At 45.4% G+C, this 18,381-nt stretch overlaps 1 protein-coding gene across 2 annotated transcripts in view; it reads right to left on the bottom strand.

Annotated features, from left to right (window-relative positions):
* LOC119386202 (uncharacterized) overlaps positions 1-12,438 on the bottom strand; it is a 54,450-nt gene extending 42,012 nt beyond the window's left edge. The window contains exons 1-4 of one of the 2 annotated variants that reach the window (XM_049413725.1): positions 12,321-12,438; positions 11,398-11,675; positions 8,219-8,412; positions 1,175-1,273 (exon numbers count right to left, since the gene is read on the bottom strand). In XM_049413725.1, coding sequence (XP_049269682.1) covers positions 1,175-1,273; positions 8,219-8,412; positions 11,398-11,671 — 567 coding nt within the window. In that variant the 5' untranslated portion in view covers positions 11,672-11,675; positions 12,321-12,438. The remainder of the gene's footprint in view (positions 1-1,174; positions 1,274-8,218; positions 8,413-11,397; positions 11,676-12,320) is intronic. The other variant, XM_049413726.1, reaches the window with a different exon arrangement.
* Between the last annotated feature and the right edge of the window lie 5,943 nt (positions 12,439-18,381).

Consider the following 18,381-nt stretch of genomic DNA (forward strand, 5'->3'; position numbering starts at 1 on the left):
GCAGTCCCTCCAGTTCGTCTTAATGGGAGTCTACTGTAGTTTTTCAGTTGTCAAGCAATAGGGTTCACAGAATGCATAAATTTTCTATATATTATTTGCTGTATAACAAACTTACTTCAGTTGGTGGGAGAAAAGAAAACTTTTTTTTCTTTGGAAAAGTAGTAGATGTATATTGTATGAGAAAAGATTCTTTTAAAAACAATCTTCTGATGCGTACTTGGTTTTCATTATTCGAATTTGCTTCGAAGTTGAAAATTTGACTATTCGCACACTCGTAATCCCAAAGTGCAGAGAGTAGAATGTTAGTATTCTGCACATATATTTAAAATTTGATCTGTTTTCTTTGTGCTGGCCTGGTATGAACACTGAATTTGATCATCTGCAGAATGACTAATTATGATTTGCCTGGGAAAATCTTCTAGCACTGTACTTATAGTAGGTATTCACTCAGCTCCTCAGGCAGGGTAGTCGGCGAGTGTGCCGCCACAGCCGTGGTCGTTCAGCGATGCGCCATAAGACAGTCTGATGTTTGGTGGCGCTGCACCTCACTACGCCCTTTCAAAGAAAAAATATCAAAACAACATGTGCTGCCGAGAACTTTGGTTGTAGTCCAACGATGACATCTGCGCTCGCGAACACGAGTATGGCGACTGTTGCGCTAGTGCCCCTACGGATGACATCTCTTGAATACCTCGTATAGGATATATAGTATCTAGCTAGCATAATATTCACTTTCTGATGAGCTGCATTCCTCCTACTGTTTCCGGAAACAATGGGAAGGCAGCTTCGTCTATCTTCTGCTCTAGTTGACCTTCGAGAAAGTGTTGTACATTTGAAATGAACATGTTAAACTGAACAAGACTATTTCAGTCAACGGAATTTAAAATACAGCAAATATTTCCACAGACCGTGTACCTGCCCCACTTAAGGAATTAGAAGATTACAAAGGCTTAATGAAAACAGAAAGAAACAGTGTCAAGTTTCAGCTAGCCCCAGTCAAGACACTCCAACCCCAGAAAAAAAAAAAAAAAACAAGAGAGAGAGAGAGAGTTAAAAGGGTTGAAAATACAACCTTGTATGTCGCTTACTTTCCAACATCTAACAGAGTATCAAGACCACAAAGAAAGCAATCATAAGGCAGGCACACGATTAAGGAATAAAAATGGTTCCTCACGTCTGATGGGATAGTTTGTCCTTCGGCAGCAACGCCATTGGCACTTTTACGACCCCACTTTACGGTCGCCAGGGACATAGCGTGGCGTTCCGATGCATGCTGCATGTCAAAAGACCAACACTTCCTTCAACAAAAGAGGGCAACAAAGACAAAAGCAGCAACTGCTTGTTGTGGCATCCGTCTACATGCACGTGCTGCAGGCTACAGGCAAACAGGTGCTGCCGTACTTAACAAAGTCTAAGGCACACCCAATTTTCACAATGAAAAGAAAAGAAAGAGAAAGAAGTCTTATTTAGTGCGCATGCGATTCCTACAAACAAAAAATACAGCGGGGGGGGGGGGGAGGGCTGGGTTGATGAGGGCTTGAGCATTTTGGAGCAGCTTAGGGAGCATGAACAATGCTGTTTCGGAGCAGCCTTGGAGAATCAAAAGGCAAGCTTCAGAGAAGTGCAAGTCTCTTTGAGCAAATTTCTGCTCACACTACACAGAGAACTCCAAGACCAGCTAAGCTGATGGAGTGATAACTGACAAACAGCAGCAATGCAGGCTAACTACGAGAACACAATCAAATTATGAAACAGTACAGCATTTTCACGCATGTAACCTGCTCCGGCACACAATGCATGCCCGTGTTGCACATGTTTCTCTAAAACGGGAACGAAACCTCGTTCCTTCCCAATTTTGAAACAAGTTCCCGTTACACTCACAACATTAGAATGTGTCGTTACATTAACGTTACATCTGTTTTTTTTTTAAATTTAAATAATGTGTCAAACTAAACCTCAGTTGAAATAAAGAGCAATTTAAAGTTCATATCAAACTACGTATACTATACGAATTTGAACATCGCCGCAGCAGGTTATATGAAGATAACAAACACTCCTAGACGAATATTTTAGAGAGCACCGGACATGCCTCAAACATGTCTAATACCTGTGTCACACAAGCAATCTTGAAAGGCCATTTAGTCAATGGCAATCGAAACGCCACAACTCTATCTAAACTCGGTAGAGGTGTCACGCTGCTACATGACAGTTTTGAATGGCCGTTGAGTGGTTCAGGCGTTTCCCGCAAAAAATTGTGGGGCGCTGCGGATCCTTATTTTCGTAATTATGTCATCGACAGTTAAGTAATATAAATTTCCTTATATGCACAAATATGTCTGTTGTTTTATATAAACACTTTAATAAACTGTTTAAGCATAGTTACGAATACATATTATGAGTTTAAGTAGTCGAGCAGCGAAACTGCGGCAGGCAAGACACGGCAAGACAGCATGCATGTCATTGTTGTCGAGACTATCTGCAGTTCGCACACTTCAAGTGGCGAAAATATTTCATCAAATAATTCATAACGCTCACATATACACATACTGCTTTTAAAGCGTACTGGTTAGATTTCTTTTTTCTATTCGTGAGGACGAGCACACTGTGAACGAGAGGGCACATTCGCGCTGTTTCCGCTTCGTTGCTCAATGGCCATCGAAGTTTCGATAGAGTTGTGGGGTGCTTCGTTGACTCGATCGACTATTGACTCGACGCTTTCGAACCGTCCCATGTAGCAGCTCATGCTTGACCATTGAGTCAATTGACTATTGGTTGGAAGGCCTTCCAAACGGCCATGTGACACGGGTATAACTGCAACATTGCTGCTCACCGATTACAAGTGCAACGCATGTGGCACTCTTCACGTCGGTCTTCAAATTCACAGTCAGGATACTGCACTTCAGATGTCCAAATGGAAATTCCCTCGTGTGCACCAATTTAATTGCATTTCTTGCTCAAGAAACCGCATCAAAAGGAACAATACATAGACATTTAACAAGTACTGACTGAATATTGCAGCATGAATGGAAAATAATGTCCAGGATAGATATTTTGCAACTTAGTAAAGTATCGTGTTTGGGCAAGTTGCATCTCAATACTGGTGTCCGACAGATGAACCCGTTTTCTCTTCAATGTTTCGTTGTCAATGCTGAGGAGCCGTTCCATTGAAGTGCTGGAGGGTGCTGCCCTGTTGTATGCAAATAAGAGCAAAGTCAATAAAGGTTGTAGGGGCGGGGGCAGGCTTAGCGAGTACAACAAGGATGTAGCACTGAATGTATGCGCATATCTTTTATTGCATGATAGAGACATTTCCAGTGCAACAGCTGCCGAATTGAACTGGTCGAAATCTACGGAGATAACTCAAATGTTGAAGGAATGCCTGCCCAAATGCAACCATCAAAGGCACCGGGCAGGTGCCACTACGGCATCCGCGTCCACTGCGTTGCGGGCCTCTTCCCCGCCATCCACACACTGCGTGTCAAAAGGCCGAGACTTGCCTACAGCTGCTGGCGACCATGCGTCGAGGAAAATACTACCAGGAACTGGGCCTGAGCAACGCAGTGGCGAGCGAGTGAACAGAAACGGCGGAAGTGTACGCTGCATGCGGCAAGCTGCTACTAAAGCCCATCCATCGTGTCTGCTGCCGCTTTTTTAAGTACCGCCATCTATTGTTTCGACGACGACACCCCCTTCCGGTTCCAGAGCTTCCGAAAGGAAGTTCTTGAGCCACTTCCTTCCGCTTTTGCTTCCATCTTGTTTCTGGCACGCATGTGGCACACGCGATGAAAGCAATATTCATTCTCCATTTCGGAAGTGCTGTTGTTTTGAGGTTCGTCGTAAACTGCCTGCCAGAGAGCCGAGTTTTTGCTCGGTGTTCGGTGTCCCGAGGGCATGGGCGGGCATGGGGTGGGGACTCAACCGGAAAAGCAGCAGAAACATCATGGCGGCGCTTCGGCTTCCGCTAGGCGGGGAGCCGGTGTAAAGGGAGAGGGGGAGGACGAGTTGGCGCTACTTAACCTAGCTGGCAGAAAACGCATGGAGGGGCTTTAGCTGCTACCAGCCAAGAAGTCAAACCAAAGTGTTACCTCGCTGTGTGTACTTTGGGGCCCGTTAGGAAGTCCATTCATACGCAGCTGCAGGCCACCGCGGGGGATGGTTAGCGCGTAGGTGTTCCATCCACTTTCTGCGGCCGCGAGTGTTGTGTCAGTTCCTGGCAGATTCACTCTGCTGTCTCTGGCGATCGAAGACTTCGCGGAACCGCACGCATGTGCCTCCTCTCCTGTAGTTCGGGTGCTCAATGGCCCTACCCCCTTTTCCCTATGCCGAAACATACAGTCGATCCCGGATATATCGAACTCTGATATATCGAATTATTGGTTATATCGAACAGTTGAGAAATCCCCTTGAATTTCCCATGCAAAAGTATGGGGCTGGTGTGCACGTATATCGAACTCCCGCACAGCGAAACATCCGCTATATCGAACGCTGCCTCGTGCCGAAGCCCAGAAAGTGCATTTTTTCCCAACAACTATTGATCATTTTTCAGCCGCGTTCTTGTAAGTTCCAATCCCTCGTCGCGCGGCAGGCGACGAAATTGCGTTTGCTCTAGTTCGTTGCGCAGCGATTGTCAGTTCACCGGTATATTTGACGCGGGGTCCGCAGGTTTTAACGCATGGGCTAGTGTTTTTCAAAGAGGCTGATTGCCGAGGGCACCAAAATGAGAATTCGAAGTGACTTGGCAGCCTTGTTGTAACGTTTCCATTCCCTTGTCTCTTCGCGTACGATTGGCATTGCGGGCCCGCAAAGCATGGCCTTCGAGATCCGCAACCTCGTGACGCATTTTTAGTGTTTTTGGTTTTAAAATGCTGATCTCAGAGGCTACGTTTTTTTTCGCATTTCTCGCCAAAGTGGCGGCTGCCGTCTGCAAAGCCACAAGTGCCATCGGTACCGCCAACATGTCGACGGTGGAGAAATGTTTCTTCGTGCAGCGTTGTCTCTTGCAGAATGTGTACTTCGCGCTTTGTTCTTGATAAATCGTCATTCGGGAGTTGAACTAAGCATTGTCCCGCCCGTAGCGATAAAAATGATGACCGGTGCTTGGAACGACGTCAAGTAAAGCACCGTTGCGCACCGTTTCCTTACGGGCCTTCGTGCCAGGTGACGACTTGGGGCGCGTCATGACCCCCGACTACGGCGTACGGTGCGTCAGTGAATTTTGCGACTTAGCATTTCCGGGCGCCGCATCGGACGGGAGCACAGCGAGTGACTTCATCGGTGCAGATAACGACGTTGCTGTTTCTTACTGCATCGACACCGAGATCATAGCTGACGTTGCCGGTGCTGCGGAAATGGACCCGTGCGGTTTGAAGATGCCAGCCGCTGTTGCCACCGCTAAACCCTCTACCGCACTACAGAGCTCGCATCAACGTTCAGCGTCGATCACCGCTGTTGTGGTGGAAGGTGCCTAATTTACTTATTTGGAAAGCTTCAATAATATTGACGATGACTTGATGAATTCACGGCGCGCAAGAAGCAATACAAGTTGACGGACTTTTTTATGCGAAATGAAGTGCGCTAACTTGCAAAAGAAGTTCTCGCCTTGTTCTTTAGCATATGTGAGCGAATCGTCATGTTCGCGCTTCTACGATTTCAGAAAACTGTGTCGAGGCCTGCAGTGCTTTAATTAAAGCCTTACATACGCATATTTCGTATTTCGAATTATTGATATATCCGGAATCGACTGTAGTAGGGCCGCCCAAATATGCGACTAACAACAAAGAAACAAAAAACACAAAAGCGACTTTCCAGCTGGCCGAACAAAAAATGTGAGCTAGGTAAAAAGAATGCCTGCCCTTTCTTGGTGGCAGTCTTGCAAAGGGGTTAGATTATTCTCGAATGTCATGTAAATGCTCTCCACAGTGTGTCCAGACTCCAGAAGGGCCCTTAGTTGGTGTCCAGACTGGCTCAGACAGAAAAAAAAAAGTTAAAGCTAGTTCAATCGCAAATTAAAGCTGTACGAACTGCGGAGCATCGATGCACCTGTGTTCCCTTGTGTTATCTTGTCTTTTCCGTTCTTTTCTTTAGTTTATCTGCTCTTTTCTGTTCTTTTCGTGTGATTATGTGGTTTGCTTTGCAATTACTATCTATTTTCTGTTCTACGGTCTCCTATCTACTGTTTGCTGCTCTGAGCATGGTGTGTATAACTCCCGGTGCAGGCATTTCGCCTCCGCTCTCTTTTCCGTAGATCTGTGTCTGACTTGCAACGCTGGTGCTTCATTGTTGCTTTGCCGGCTTGGACAGATGAATTAGCCCTTCGGCGACACTGGCATTCACGCGCTGGCGTTCTAAATGAGCAGTCTGCTCGGCTTATGTGCATCAAACATGGGACCTACATGACACCAACGCGATAACATTGGACAGCAACAGGGCGATCCCTTAAACTGCTCCACTGTTCAGCTATCCAATCAGTTAACCCTAACGTACATGGTTGGTTTCTGCGCCGCATGCTTTCCTGCGCCCCCAGCAGACACCTTGAAGTGGAAACCAGGATGCAACGTAGCCACATGAAAGCAAGCAGTAGCTTTTTTCACATCACGCAGTCGCCCATTTGTCCCGCTCAGCATGACATGGCTGTGAACGTCTGTACATCTTTCAATGCCATGAAATGTTTACAGAAGGAACGCCGTTGCTCCGTAAACGCAATGAGTTACCATTACAGGTCCACCGATCCTTAATGGAACACTGGTGTTCCTCTGTCCATCTCAAAAGAAACTAGTTCCTAAAATGTCATTCCTTGGAACGCCTTTCTGTACAACAGTGATCCATACCCCTATGTTCCACCAAGAAAAAAAAAGGATCTTAGCATAATATCCGTGCCACTGACCATGTAATGGTGACTTTCTATTACTGGAAAAAGAGTATCGCACAACTACATCATGTTTACCAAGATGACGATTGTGCCAGGGTTTTACTCGTGAGTAAACAGCGCATTCACCGGACCTTGAGAGAAAATATAATTTCATCAGCGGGAATGGCGAGACAGAGTGTGGAATTGTGCAAATGCAGTGGTGTTCATGGAGACGCCTCGCTTCCTTCTTTCCACCGAGCGCCACCACGTTTGAGTCATTCGAAAGCTCCAAGCTTTGTCTTTTCGTTTCCGTCCTCCTCACCTCCAATAGCACAGCAAAGCAACAATATAGTACTGAATATCTGGCGTGTTAAATCGTGCACTACCACTACCAGCAGAATTATCACCAGCCAGCTCCAAAAACATCATCGATCCTGCCATTTGTGTTCATAAGTTTGGAGCAAAGGTTCATTGAAAAATATCAAAAAGCCGGCACATGAACTGAAAGTGGCGCACATGCATCCTTGGTTAGTGCCAGCTCGCCAGAAACCTTGCGATAACCACACCCTCTTTCTTGCCATAATAACAAGAGGATGCATGTCACAGCCATAGCATAGAAAGTTCAAAGAAATATTATTCGAGCAAAGGTGGCCGAATTGCGAAAAATTAAACTAAGAAAGAAAACAGACACCTTGAAATTCCCGACATCACATTGACTCAAGTGCTGACGTTTCGGTGCAAAACTAAAAAGTGACCTCGACCATCACTTTCTCTACTAATAGGAACCTATGACGGGGATATTAAAGGGACACTAAAGAAACTATTATGTTTGGTTAAGTTGACTGTTACCTGCGCTGGAGTATACCACCGCTTTTGTGCACCAGTAACGAATTTTTTTATCGAAAACAGCCACCGAAAGACCCGGTGCCGCTGCTCATCATGAATCGCCCCCCCAAAACGAAGTGCTCGACGTCACCACTTTGGCTGCCGATTTCTGTGAATCAGCAGGTGTCTGAGAGCACCACAGACATAATATGTAGCAGCAACTCTGGCTTACTGTGCATTTATTTACTGTTGAAATTTAAGTCATTTTACTTTTCATCCATAAGCCGTTCAGTAATCGAGATAGATGAACTGACGTCATTTATTGAGGTACCCACAGAGCATGACAGAGGGCTTCACTCATATTTCTCAATTTTGTTGTTTCCTTGCTTACAAATGCTCTGTTCTTGCCAGGAATGGTGAAGTGGTTATTACACTAGCCCCATCTTTCAATCCAGTGCAACTTAAATCTAGCGCCCTTCAGTGTCCTCAAAAAATAATTTGAACTGATTGTGTGTTCAGGGTCCCATATAACTTCGTAGTGCCTACCAGGGTGCATGCCTTTTGCAGCTTCTCCACCAGATCCCTCAGTTCTACTTCCAAGCAGCACTTCTCCTCCAGCTTGCGAGAGGTGTCTGCCAGCTCTGCCTTGAGTGTGTCCTGTGCCTTGGTGAACTGCTTTTGCCATGCCACAAAAGTGTCATACTGCTGCTGTATCTTGGCTGTGCTACGAGCCACTTTTTCTGCGAGGTCATAAAGAAGAGGGCAAGTCAGTGTAGACTCTAATGAAATACTAACCGCACAAGAAACCTAGTTTCTGACAGTGTAGATATACACGGATGAGCCCCTGAGCAAAATTTCACGCTTAAAATACAAGGGGAAGCCTCATGTAAATGCCACTTTCCATACCTAAACTGAAGAAAATGCCATTAACACTAGCTGGAAGCAATGTATGTTAAAGGGCCCCAAACCACCCCTAATATTTTTTCAAACCTTTCAAGTAAACATGCGCGTCGTGTTCAGAATGCATTGACAACTGACAATGCCACATGTGGCAGCACTACATGCCGTGTGTGCACCACACATTCTAAGAAACAATCCCTTCTCCTCTATGGGCCTTTCCGGCTTCCCCGGTGGCACGTGCGACGTCAGCATGTTGCATCTGTGATGTTATTGACAATAATCGCCGTATTTCGATCATCAAACGCGTTTAACACATGCTATTACGGCACCATTTCGAAAAATTCTTACGGCTATGTGTTCGTTATAGGCTCGTGCACAACTACAACACCACACCTAAATTTCGTCCTTTGGGTGGTTTAGGGGCCCTTTAACATACTGATGACGACATTCAATAGCACGACCGACATGTTCCCTGCATAAACAAAATTTCAATTTTGTTAGCTGCAAACATGTTGCATTAATCCGCATGAAACAAGTAGCTACGAGTGGCAAGAGCAAGTTACTTGGTTCTCCCGCTTTTGAAGCAATCGGCAATGTTCTGAAGCGTAGTCTAGCACTACCATAGTCAGTCAGTTGACGCTACATACATATACATGCATAAAACATGCAGAAACATACTACTGCTACAAAGTATACAAAGCGGATGCGGTAAAAAACAACCACTTCAGTAAGTACTCAAGAGCCTTGCAAACTTGTTCAATTTCAAGCAACCTTGTTATTAAATGCACCAATTAAAACTCAATATATTAAAAGGCAGCAATGCATTTTCATATCACGGTTGTAAGGTGCCGACTATTCAGTGACAACAATAATGAACACAAGTGAGAGCGACTTCGTACAAGTTCTTTAAAGGGACCCTTAAACGGTTTTGATGATTTTGTATAAACGCATTGAGCCGGTAGAGCAAGTCCTAAGAATCATTTGAAGACCAATCTAAGCTCTCTGCGTCAACTGTGTAATTTATTACAAGACTTTAAACATGTGAATCGCGGACACATCGCAGTGGCTCAGCGGAACAAGTTTTAAACTTCTCGCGCCTTTTACAGGTAGAATTGTTGCAATACACGTAGCCCCCAGCGACCGATCTGATTGGACATGGCCAGTCCACACCACTGAACCTCCTGTGGGCAGTGAGTGTCGTCTGCCTGTGTTACAACGTGCTCCGTGTGACGTGAGCTGAGCGACAGCGTTTATCTCGAGGTTTCTTTTCTTGGACACAATGAATTGCCCTAGCTGTGTTGTGTACGACATATCTAGCAATTGATTTGTAAAGTTGCGACATCGTGTAACGTTTGTGAGGCAGTCTGGCGAGCAGAATCGTTTCAGCTCATCACTGCAATGAGCGTTGTGCTCTTGCTATACGATCGATATGATCCACTTGTCTGCGGCTGTAACTTCACCCCTCAAGACACAATCACAAGAAACAATCACACTGCCCGAGTTCACGCTTATCGGTGATCTTTCTCGAATTTTTTTGTTTGTCCGCATGCTTTTGCAGGTCGTCGCCGTACAGGAGAATAAAATAAGATCGGCTGGTAGTGTGGCGGCACCTGTCAGAGCACATATCAACCACTCCGCGAGCTTAGTCTGTTGCCAGATGGCGTGCTGCCGGGCGCAATGGGCCATGGCCTCCGAGATTGCGCGCAACCTGTCGGCGTGCAATATCGGAGGCCATGACTGGGCGAAGCTCAGACCATCGAGTGCACTGCGATGGCCTGCAATGTCAGCGTTTCTCATGAGTCGAGAAGGCAAGGCAGTGGTGAGAAGGAGGGTCCGTAACTGTCCGCAGCGGCCTTGGTACACAGTGCGCCGCTTAATTTGTGGTGCGAATGATTTGACAAAGCTGTAGCCTAAATGCTGACAAAACTTCAAAAAACCATTTCAGGGTCCCTTTAAGCGCACCTAGACATTTCCCAGAGGTTTGACGAATACTACCTACTTTCGTGGACAGGCAACCTTATTTTCTATCACTTTCTACTTTGGCCGGCATTGGTTTTCACTTCATCAAACTGGTAGCCCTCACAACATGATCAAAGTAAGATAAAGCTTCAGTTTCATGATCTTTGTGCTGAACGAACATTTGGCATTGATCTTCTGTACGACTGATATAATATTTCGTTTCACAGTTTAAGGGATTCTCAGAACTCTTCGCCAGCACTGTCACTGGCTGTTCCACATAAAACATGACTGTGAAACGATATAGAACTTTGCCCACCAGTTTCGGTTTTACTTCTTCAATGAGTATATATATGTATACATACACCGAAAGAGGTCACACAGCTAAAAATTGCAGAGGGACTACTAGTTTTTAATTACACAAAAGTATAATATTGCCCTGTTCCATATCCTGGCGACAACAAAGACGACATGCCCGCTCGAACGTGCAAGCACTTGCAGGAGAAGAAAAGAACGTATTTGGCAAGCTTGGCTCCCCGATCTCTACCTCGAGTATTAGCGAATGTTTCTTGCACTTGTGTCAATAAAACCCTCTCCTAAGTGAACCGCGAGAATACAGACATCAAGTGCGATCAGAAATGAACAAGAGTTTACTAAGTATTTCAATGAATCGGTAAAGCATAACCGAGGAAATGAATATAATGAGTAAATGTGAATATAGGCAAACAAAAGAAGAGATGAAAACACACATACGCTTTGAGGTGATGAAACAGGTCACAACGTTACAATAGAAGTTGGGCGTGAACGCTGGTAGGATGATACGTAGGTGATGATTTAACACATATCTCTTGAGACGACACGGATCTCACCTTTTAGGTTGGCGTTCTCCTCAAGCACTTTGGCAATGCGTTCTTCCGCCTCTTGGTGAGTGAGGTCATCGCTCGCGCTGGACAGCGAAGTGCCGTCACCGTGGGGCAGCGACAGATGTAGATTCTCGAGGGGCCCATTGGCAGCGACAGGTCCAAACGCGATGCTCTCGTCGTTCGCTGAGAGCACCTCGAAGTCCGACATGAGGTCGTCGCTGCCGTCCGAACCAGCCGGCATCGTCAGGTGCTCCGGATGAGAGGACGTAAGGGCCGTCATTGCACTAGCGCAAAAAACAAAAACAAAAAAAAAACGAGGGCACGTCTTTAAACACGCAGGCTTGGAGACTCGAAGAACACGCACGTCAGACTGGAGGAAAAGAAAGCGCACACACGAATAATGCAAGGTCGTCCCCGCGCCACATCGCAGCAATTTCGGCTTGGTGATTCACAAACAATGCAACCCATTGCGAAACGTGGTGCAGTCGTCGCACGAAGTATACGCTCATTTTGTGTCACATCCGACAATGCCATTTGGACGATATTCTGTGCGATTACTTACAGCGTCGATATACACTGTTCACGGCACGGCTGCGCTTCGAGACTAGCGATCAAGGAAACGCCATTACGGACCCTGATCGCCCTGATGCGGTCGGGTAAACATTGGGGCTTCCGCTTTAAAAACGTTTTAAAATATAACTGGCTGTCACGGAAAGCCTTCTAGAGCAGTATTTAAACGGTCGGCTACCAGTTAGCGACAATAAATTGTCGTGACAACACCTAGAAAGCGACATTTCCATCAAGATTACCGACACGAAGCAAGGGGTGTCAAAACAAGCACCATGACTAACGAAGTGAAGCATGAAAACAGCGCTATCGATTACGCGTCTCACAAAAACAGTGAGGTTAGGTAACACACAAGCGCTTACCGAGTGCGAACGCTGGGTCTGCAAACAAGCTAGTGCACAAACGTAAAGTGCTAGCCCTGCTAGCAGCCTGCTGCTCGCGTGAACGACCGTCAAGGAAACCAAGGAAACCGAGGAAACTACCACCCGGTTGCTTTATCGCGACGGTAGACGTGAAAACAAACTCGTAATATTTTGGCGGGAAGTTGAATGTTTCGCCGGGGAGCGAAGAACTGCGAGTTTAGAAATCACAGTTTAGCAGTGTCGTTTTCTGGGCCAGTTGATACATGATGACAAAACGAAGGGTTCCAGCACGTTACGACGCGAGCACAAGAAGAGAGACGCACAGGACAAAGGCTGGACTTCCAGCCTTAATTTGTCCTGTCTGTTTTTGTGCTCGCGTTGTAACGTGCTGGGACTTTGTCATCAGAAAACACAATTTGCTGCAAACATTAACGCCAACGGACGTTTTGTAGCATTTATTTTTTGGCCTGTGGGTGCAAAAATACAGTTGTTGTCGCAAGTTTGGCATACACGCTTTATGTTTGCGTAAAATTCTGTCGCGACCGGTTCTCTGTGTTTCGCGCTTTGTCCTGTTCATTTCCAAGTAGAAAAAGAAATCTTCTAATTCATAACGCCAGTAATCAGCCAAACTTAGCCTCTTAATCCAATGGTGCTGAGCCTGTTAAGTGTGCAACGCACAGAATTTATTCCGTTCGACGGAAGAACTATGAATGATACTGTATCAGTGCCTTAAGGGTTCCCAAACCACTTGCCATAATTTTTAACGTTTCAAGCAAACGAGCGCACCGAGTTAAGAATACCGTCACGATCAACACTGCCAAACGCGGCAGCGCTACGAGCCGCAGGCGAATGATCCTTTCTCCTCCCCGGGCCTTTTGTTAACGCCCAGCGTTCGCCGTGACGTCAACATTCGCGTCTGTTCATGTCATAACCTGTTTATCTGTTCACATGTACGCGCTCTCGTCGTTCTTCCTCCTCACACGGTGAGGAGGAGCACACGGCCAAGGAGGAGAGATGAGCAGACGAACGGAGCAAAGCGAAGGAAAGAACAACACGAGCGAGAATCCCTTTTGTGTCGTGATCAAACGCGTGTAACTTCGCTTTGCGGTATACCGTTTCGGAAAAATTCTCACGGCTACGTGTTCGTTGTACACTCGTACACGACTGCAACAACACAACTATATTTCGACCTCTGGGTGATTTAGGGATATCATGGCAAATAAAATGAGGGTGGATAAATTGCTTTTGTAAAGAAATCTGTCAACAAGTGTTTAAAAAGATATACGCGGGAAATGTTTCAGACTGACTATATTTTTATACGGGAATATATTTTAAAGGTATACAGGTTAACTATACACAGGTAACTGAAATTCCTTAGTGCAACTGCTGGGAATGAAGAACATGGAATAAAGAACATGAAGGATAAGGAACGCGACTGGGCACTGAACCAGTGACAAGAGCATGACTGAACGGCTCCGTTTTTTAGTCGTACAGGTGTGTACACCCTTTTGATACTATGAAAGGAGCGACAATCGATGTTTATTACTGTGCCTGTGCCAGTGTTGCGGAGTTGCCACTCTGGAATTGGAATGACTCCGGAATGATTCCAAATTTTCGCGACCCCGGAATGGAATGGGGACAACGCTTGCGGTAATGGAATGGGAATGAAATTAAGCGCATTTTGCACGGAATGGAATGGGAATGGAATTACGTCCTTTCCCGAAAGTAGAGCACGTTTTCGTCTATGATCTGTTTTTCAAACTTTAAACAATAGTAAGTCAGAGCCTCGAATTTAATAATAAAACAGTATTTTTAAAATGGCTTGACTGATTACAAGCACGGTACATTTATAAACAAAGCGCCTACTACAAACCGAGACATAAGTTAGTGCACAAACAAATGCATTATCCCAGCAGATACTGAAGGGCGAAACAAATTATCCCTGCGCGTTGGATCCCATCGATACCCCCACACGGAAGTGGCGAATACTCTATGCACAGCCTGGTTTTTATCTCACGAGCAGTTTAGTACCTGACACACGTAAATAACCTTTGCGACAAGGAAGACATTGCATACCTGCGCACAGGTGAACACAGAAAGTTCTCCTCACCCCATCCATGATTGCGAGGCGCATTTGACAAGCGTGAGTGCTGACGAGCAGTGTGGCCCAGTGTTCCGCATTCGAAGTCAAAGGCACAAGGTGCCCGAGCGGTGCTCTGTTCCAACTAATACCAGCAGATCTAGGGGGTTTTAATTGTTCCCCATTAACCAAATTTTAGTTTTCTCCATATTTACGACCGCTCCAGACACGTGACAAAACTGCTTAGTCTTCTTGAACACTACTTTTGTCAGCATAAAAATACGCTATGTCATCATTTTAGCATTAACACATTTAAGCTTAAACAATATAAAAACATCACCATTCGTTCAAGCATGCTGACCATGCAAATACTATAGGTAGCGGGAGAACTGCCCCTATGGGAATTAGTAAGATGCTTGTACTGCACGAGATATGTCACCAAGCTACTATCCCAAGACATTTGTAACGTGTTTTGCGTACTTTTTCAGTTCCTAATGCATCTGATGAAATCAGCTTTCTGGGGCGTTCACTCTTAACTCGATAAAACTATCAAGATGCCTTTCCTACGTTGAGGAATTACAGGAATGGAAATGAACTGCCCGGCCCTTCCTGTAGTGGGAATGGGCTAAGTTTTTTAATTCCTAGGAATTGAAAGGAATGGAATTGCGGCCACTTCTAATTCCCCGGAATGGAATTGGAATGGAGGCGCCCATTCCGCAACACTGGTCTGTGCCCACGGGTTTTTTCCGATACTATTTTCGAATGCTTCCCTATGGATATGTTGTTATTACGTTCGGGCGATGTTGCACGAAACCCATGGCCTACAAAACGCTATCCAGCGGCAATGGCCACCTCATGATCCCGCCAACCGAGTGAAAATTTTGTTCGAGTCACTCAATGACGTGCATTACAGCAGATTTGACGTTTCTTCTCAGCTGGCGGTACTCTGCCGCATGTGGCCTCCACCGGAAGTCGCTTTTGCGCTAATTAGGACATCATAATAATCATAATAATAATATCTTTGGCTTTAACGTCCCAAAACCGCGATATGATTACGAGGGACGCCGTTGCGGAGGGCTCCGGAAATTTCGACCACCTGGGGTTTTTGAACGTGCACCTAACTCTAAAGTACGCGGGCCTGAAACATTTTCGCCTCCATCGAAAATGCAGCCGCCGCGGCCGGGATTCGATCCCGCGACCTTCGGGTCAGCAGTCGAGCGCCATAACCACTATAGACCACCGTGGCGGGGCTCTAATTAGGATTAAAAAAAAATCCGGCTGTTTGCTGATGACTGTGTAATTTACCATCCCATACTTAACAACACTGACATCCTCACCCTGCAGTCTGACCTTTCTCTCATAGAATCTTGGTGTAACAAATGGCTAATGTCCTAAACGTGAGCAAAACATCACTTCTAACTTTTCATCGTCGTCAATCGTTCGTTTCCGCTAAATACATGATAGCTGGCTCGGAAATATGCGCAGTTACATCTTATAAATACCTTGGTATTAACTTATGCAATAACCTTACTTGGTCACTTCACATTTCTAATATCAGCAATGCAGCTAACTGTGCGCTTGGCTATTTGCATCGTAACCTACGCCCTGTTCCTTCCTCGGTGAAACTACTAGCATACTTAACACTCGCTCGACCAAAACTCGAATATGCATGCTCAGTTTGGGATCCGCATCAAACTAACCTCTCAACCGCTCTGGAATCCATACAAAATCGCGCAGCTAGGTTTATTTGTTCAGACTACTCTTATCACACCAGCGTCACCGAGCTCAAGTCATCTCTTCATCTTCAAACCCTCGAGCAGCGCCGCAGGACTGCAAGATTGTGTCTTTTTCATAAGTTCGATCACCTTTTACCTCACCAGGCTGACATCGAACCCTTGCATCGTACTTCATCCCGTCATGGCCACCCAAAGGCAGTCTATCCTCCGGCAGCCCGCACTACCGCTCACATGAAATCATTCTTCGTTCACACGGCAAAGGACTGGAATCGTCTTCCTGCCGACGTTGTACACCACTCCAGCCATGCATCTTTCAAGGCATCCATCGAAACTATCATCGACTAGTTATGCCGACCCCTCATGTAATACCCCTCACGGGGCATTTGAGGTACTAATAAATAAATAAATAAATAAATAAATAAATAAATAAATAAATAAATAAATAAATAAATATGGAACACACTTGATCGAACGGACGAACGAACGAAAGAATGGGTGAGAGAACGAACGGAGTGTAAAGCTCAGTTAGGTGCTTGAAAAGAACATTACAATTTCTTTTGCGAGATTTGGAAAGGCGGCCGCATAATTTGACGCTATAGTCCACAGCGGAAAAAACATGAGATAAAGAAGCAAAAAAAAAAAAATCACATGGTCCCATATGTATTCACCTAAGACGACCCGAAGGCGAAATTCATCTCCTTTTTCTTCTCACTCGATGTATTGATCGTGCCCCGCCAACCACCGAAAGCTTTCCGCAACTAACGTGGTTTTTCACTGGCTCCAGGATCAGAGGCACCTCACCTATCTTTGCACTGCCTCCGTGATCGGCCCACCTTTGACCAAGCGATGATGGCATGTGATGACGTCCTCACGTACGTGGCGTCACGTGAAGTGACATCATGAGGACGTCACAAATTTTGATGATCTGTGGTGCCATGGTGACGTCATCGCATGATGATGATCTATCTATCTATCTATCTATCTATCTATCTATCTATCTATCTATCTATCTATCTATCTATCTATCTATCTATCTATCTATCTATCTATCTATCTATCTATCTATCTATCTATCTATCTACACACACCCACACACACACACACACAAGCACGCACACACGCACACACGCGCACACACACACGCACACAGTCGGAGAGAGAGAACGTTTCTGTGGAAGCGCGGGAAACTGAAATAAATTGCCCCTTTAATTCAGACCTAGTCATTTACACAAAAACGAAAATCAGGTCAGCTTTTCTTTAAACCTTTGCGCGGAAACCTGCACAGTTTTGAAACCTTGAAGACAAAACGCGTAACGGAGTATCGCGACTTTCAATAGCGCTGAGGTTCTTTGTGTAAGCGTATAAAACGGCGCGCCATCAAGACATGCGCCTCAGATGTGTGCGCGTTTGCCTGCAGAGGAACAAACGACGCATTCGCTTAGCTTTTATAGCGTATGCTACCGGGCACATAGGCACGTTAGCTTCTGTAACACAAATCTCTCTCGGTGAAACGAAATTGCCAGTGTCATTAAAGTGAATCTCGGAACGTATAACAGCCTTTCTTTTGAACTTAGGCCTACAGTGTGATCAGGAAGGGGAAAAGGCGAAACGCTGAAAAAGAAAAATAAGAAAATGAAAAAGGACTGTAAAAAATAACAATAAAGTTAAAAGTGAAAGCGTACGCTATACAGTGCATCAGATATCAACGCACATATCATGCCACGACGTCATAAGGAGGATAAGAAAAGACAGCTTATTATTTGCGTGCGATCCTTTGTGTGTAACCCGAAACCGGATAGCCTGTCTCATCACAGAGCCCGCACAAAAAGAAACAAAGAAGAAACCTGTTATACGAAGTTGTCGTTCCAGTACAATGGCAACTTGGAAGCGCGGTGCTGTCAGCCTGCTAGGAGGAAAGATGACACCATTTAATGCACGACGTTCTATCTCATGTTTCCTTCTTTCTTTAAAGTTGCTTCCCTGAGAGCTTGGACGGCGCGATTGAAAATTTGGGCTCATGTTCTCGACGGGGTTTTGTGTGTTCACTTTCTTTCTTCTTTGATATGCGCACAACAGCGCTCTGTTTGTCTATTTTCAAAATGACATGTTTGGAATGTCGATAAGTGGCCTCGGTATTGCTGACGGGGTTCTACGACATTCATAACACAAGATAACAGTATCGTCGATCACTTTCATTCTTTTTTTCGTTACACCTGCATGCTCAGCAATGAGACTATCTTTTTCT

Source organism: Rhipicephalus sanguineus, chromosome 3 (genome assembly GCF_013339695.2).
Source record: "Rhipicephalus sanguineus isolate Rsan-2018 chromosome 3, BIME_Rsan_1.4, whole genome shotgun sequence".
NCBI classification, from domain to species: Eukaryota; Metazoa; Arthropoda; class Arachnida; order Ixodida; family Ixodidae; genus Rhipicephalus; species Rhipicephalus sanguineus.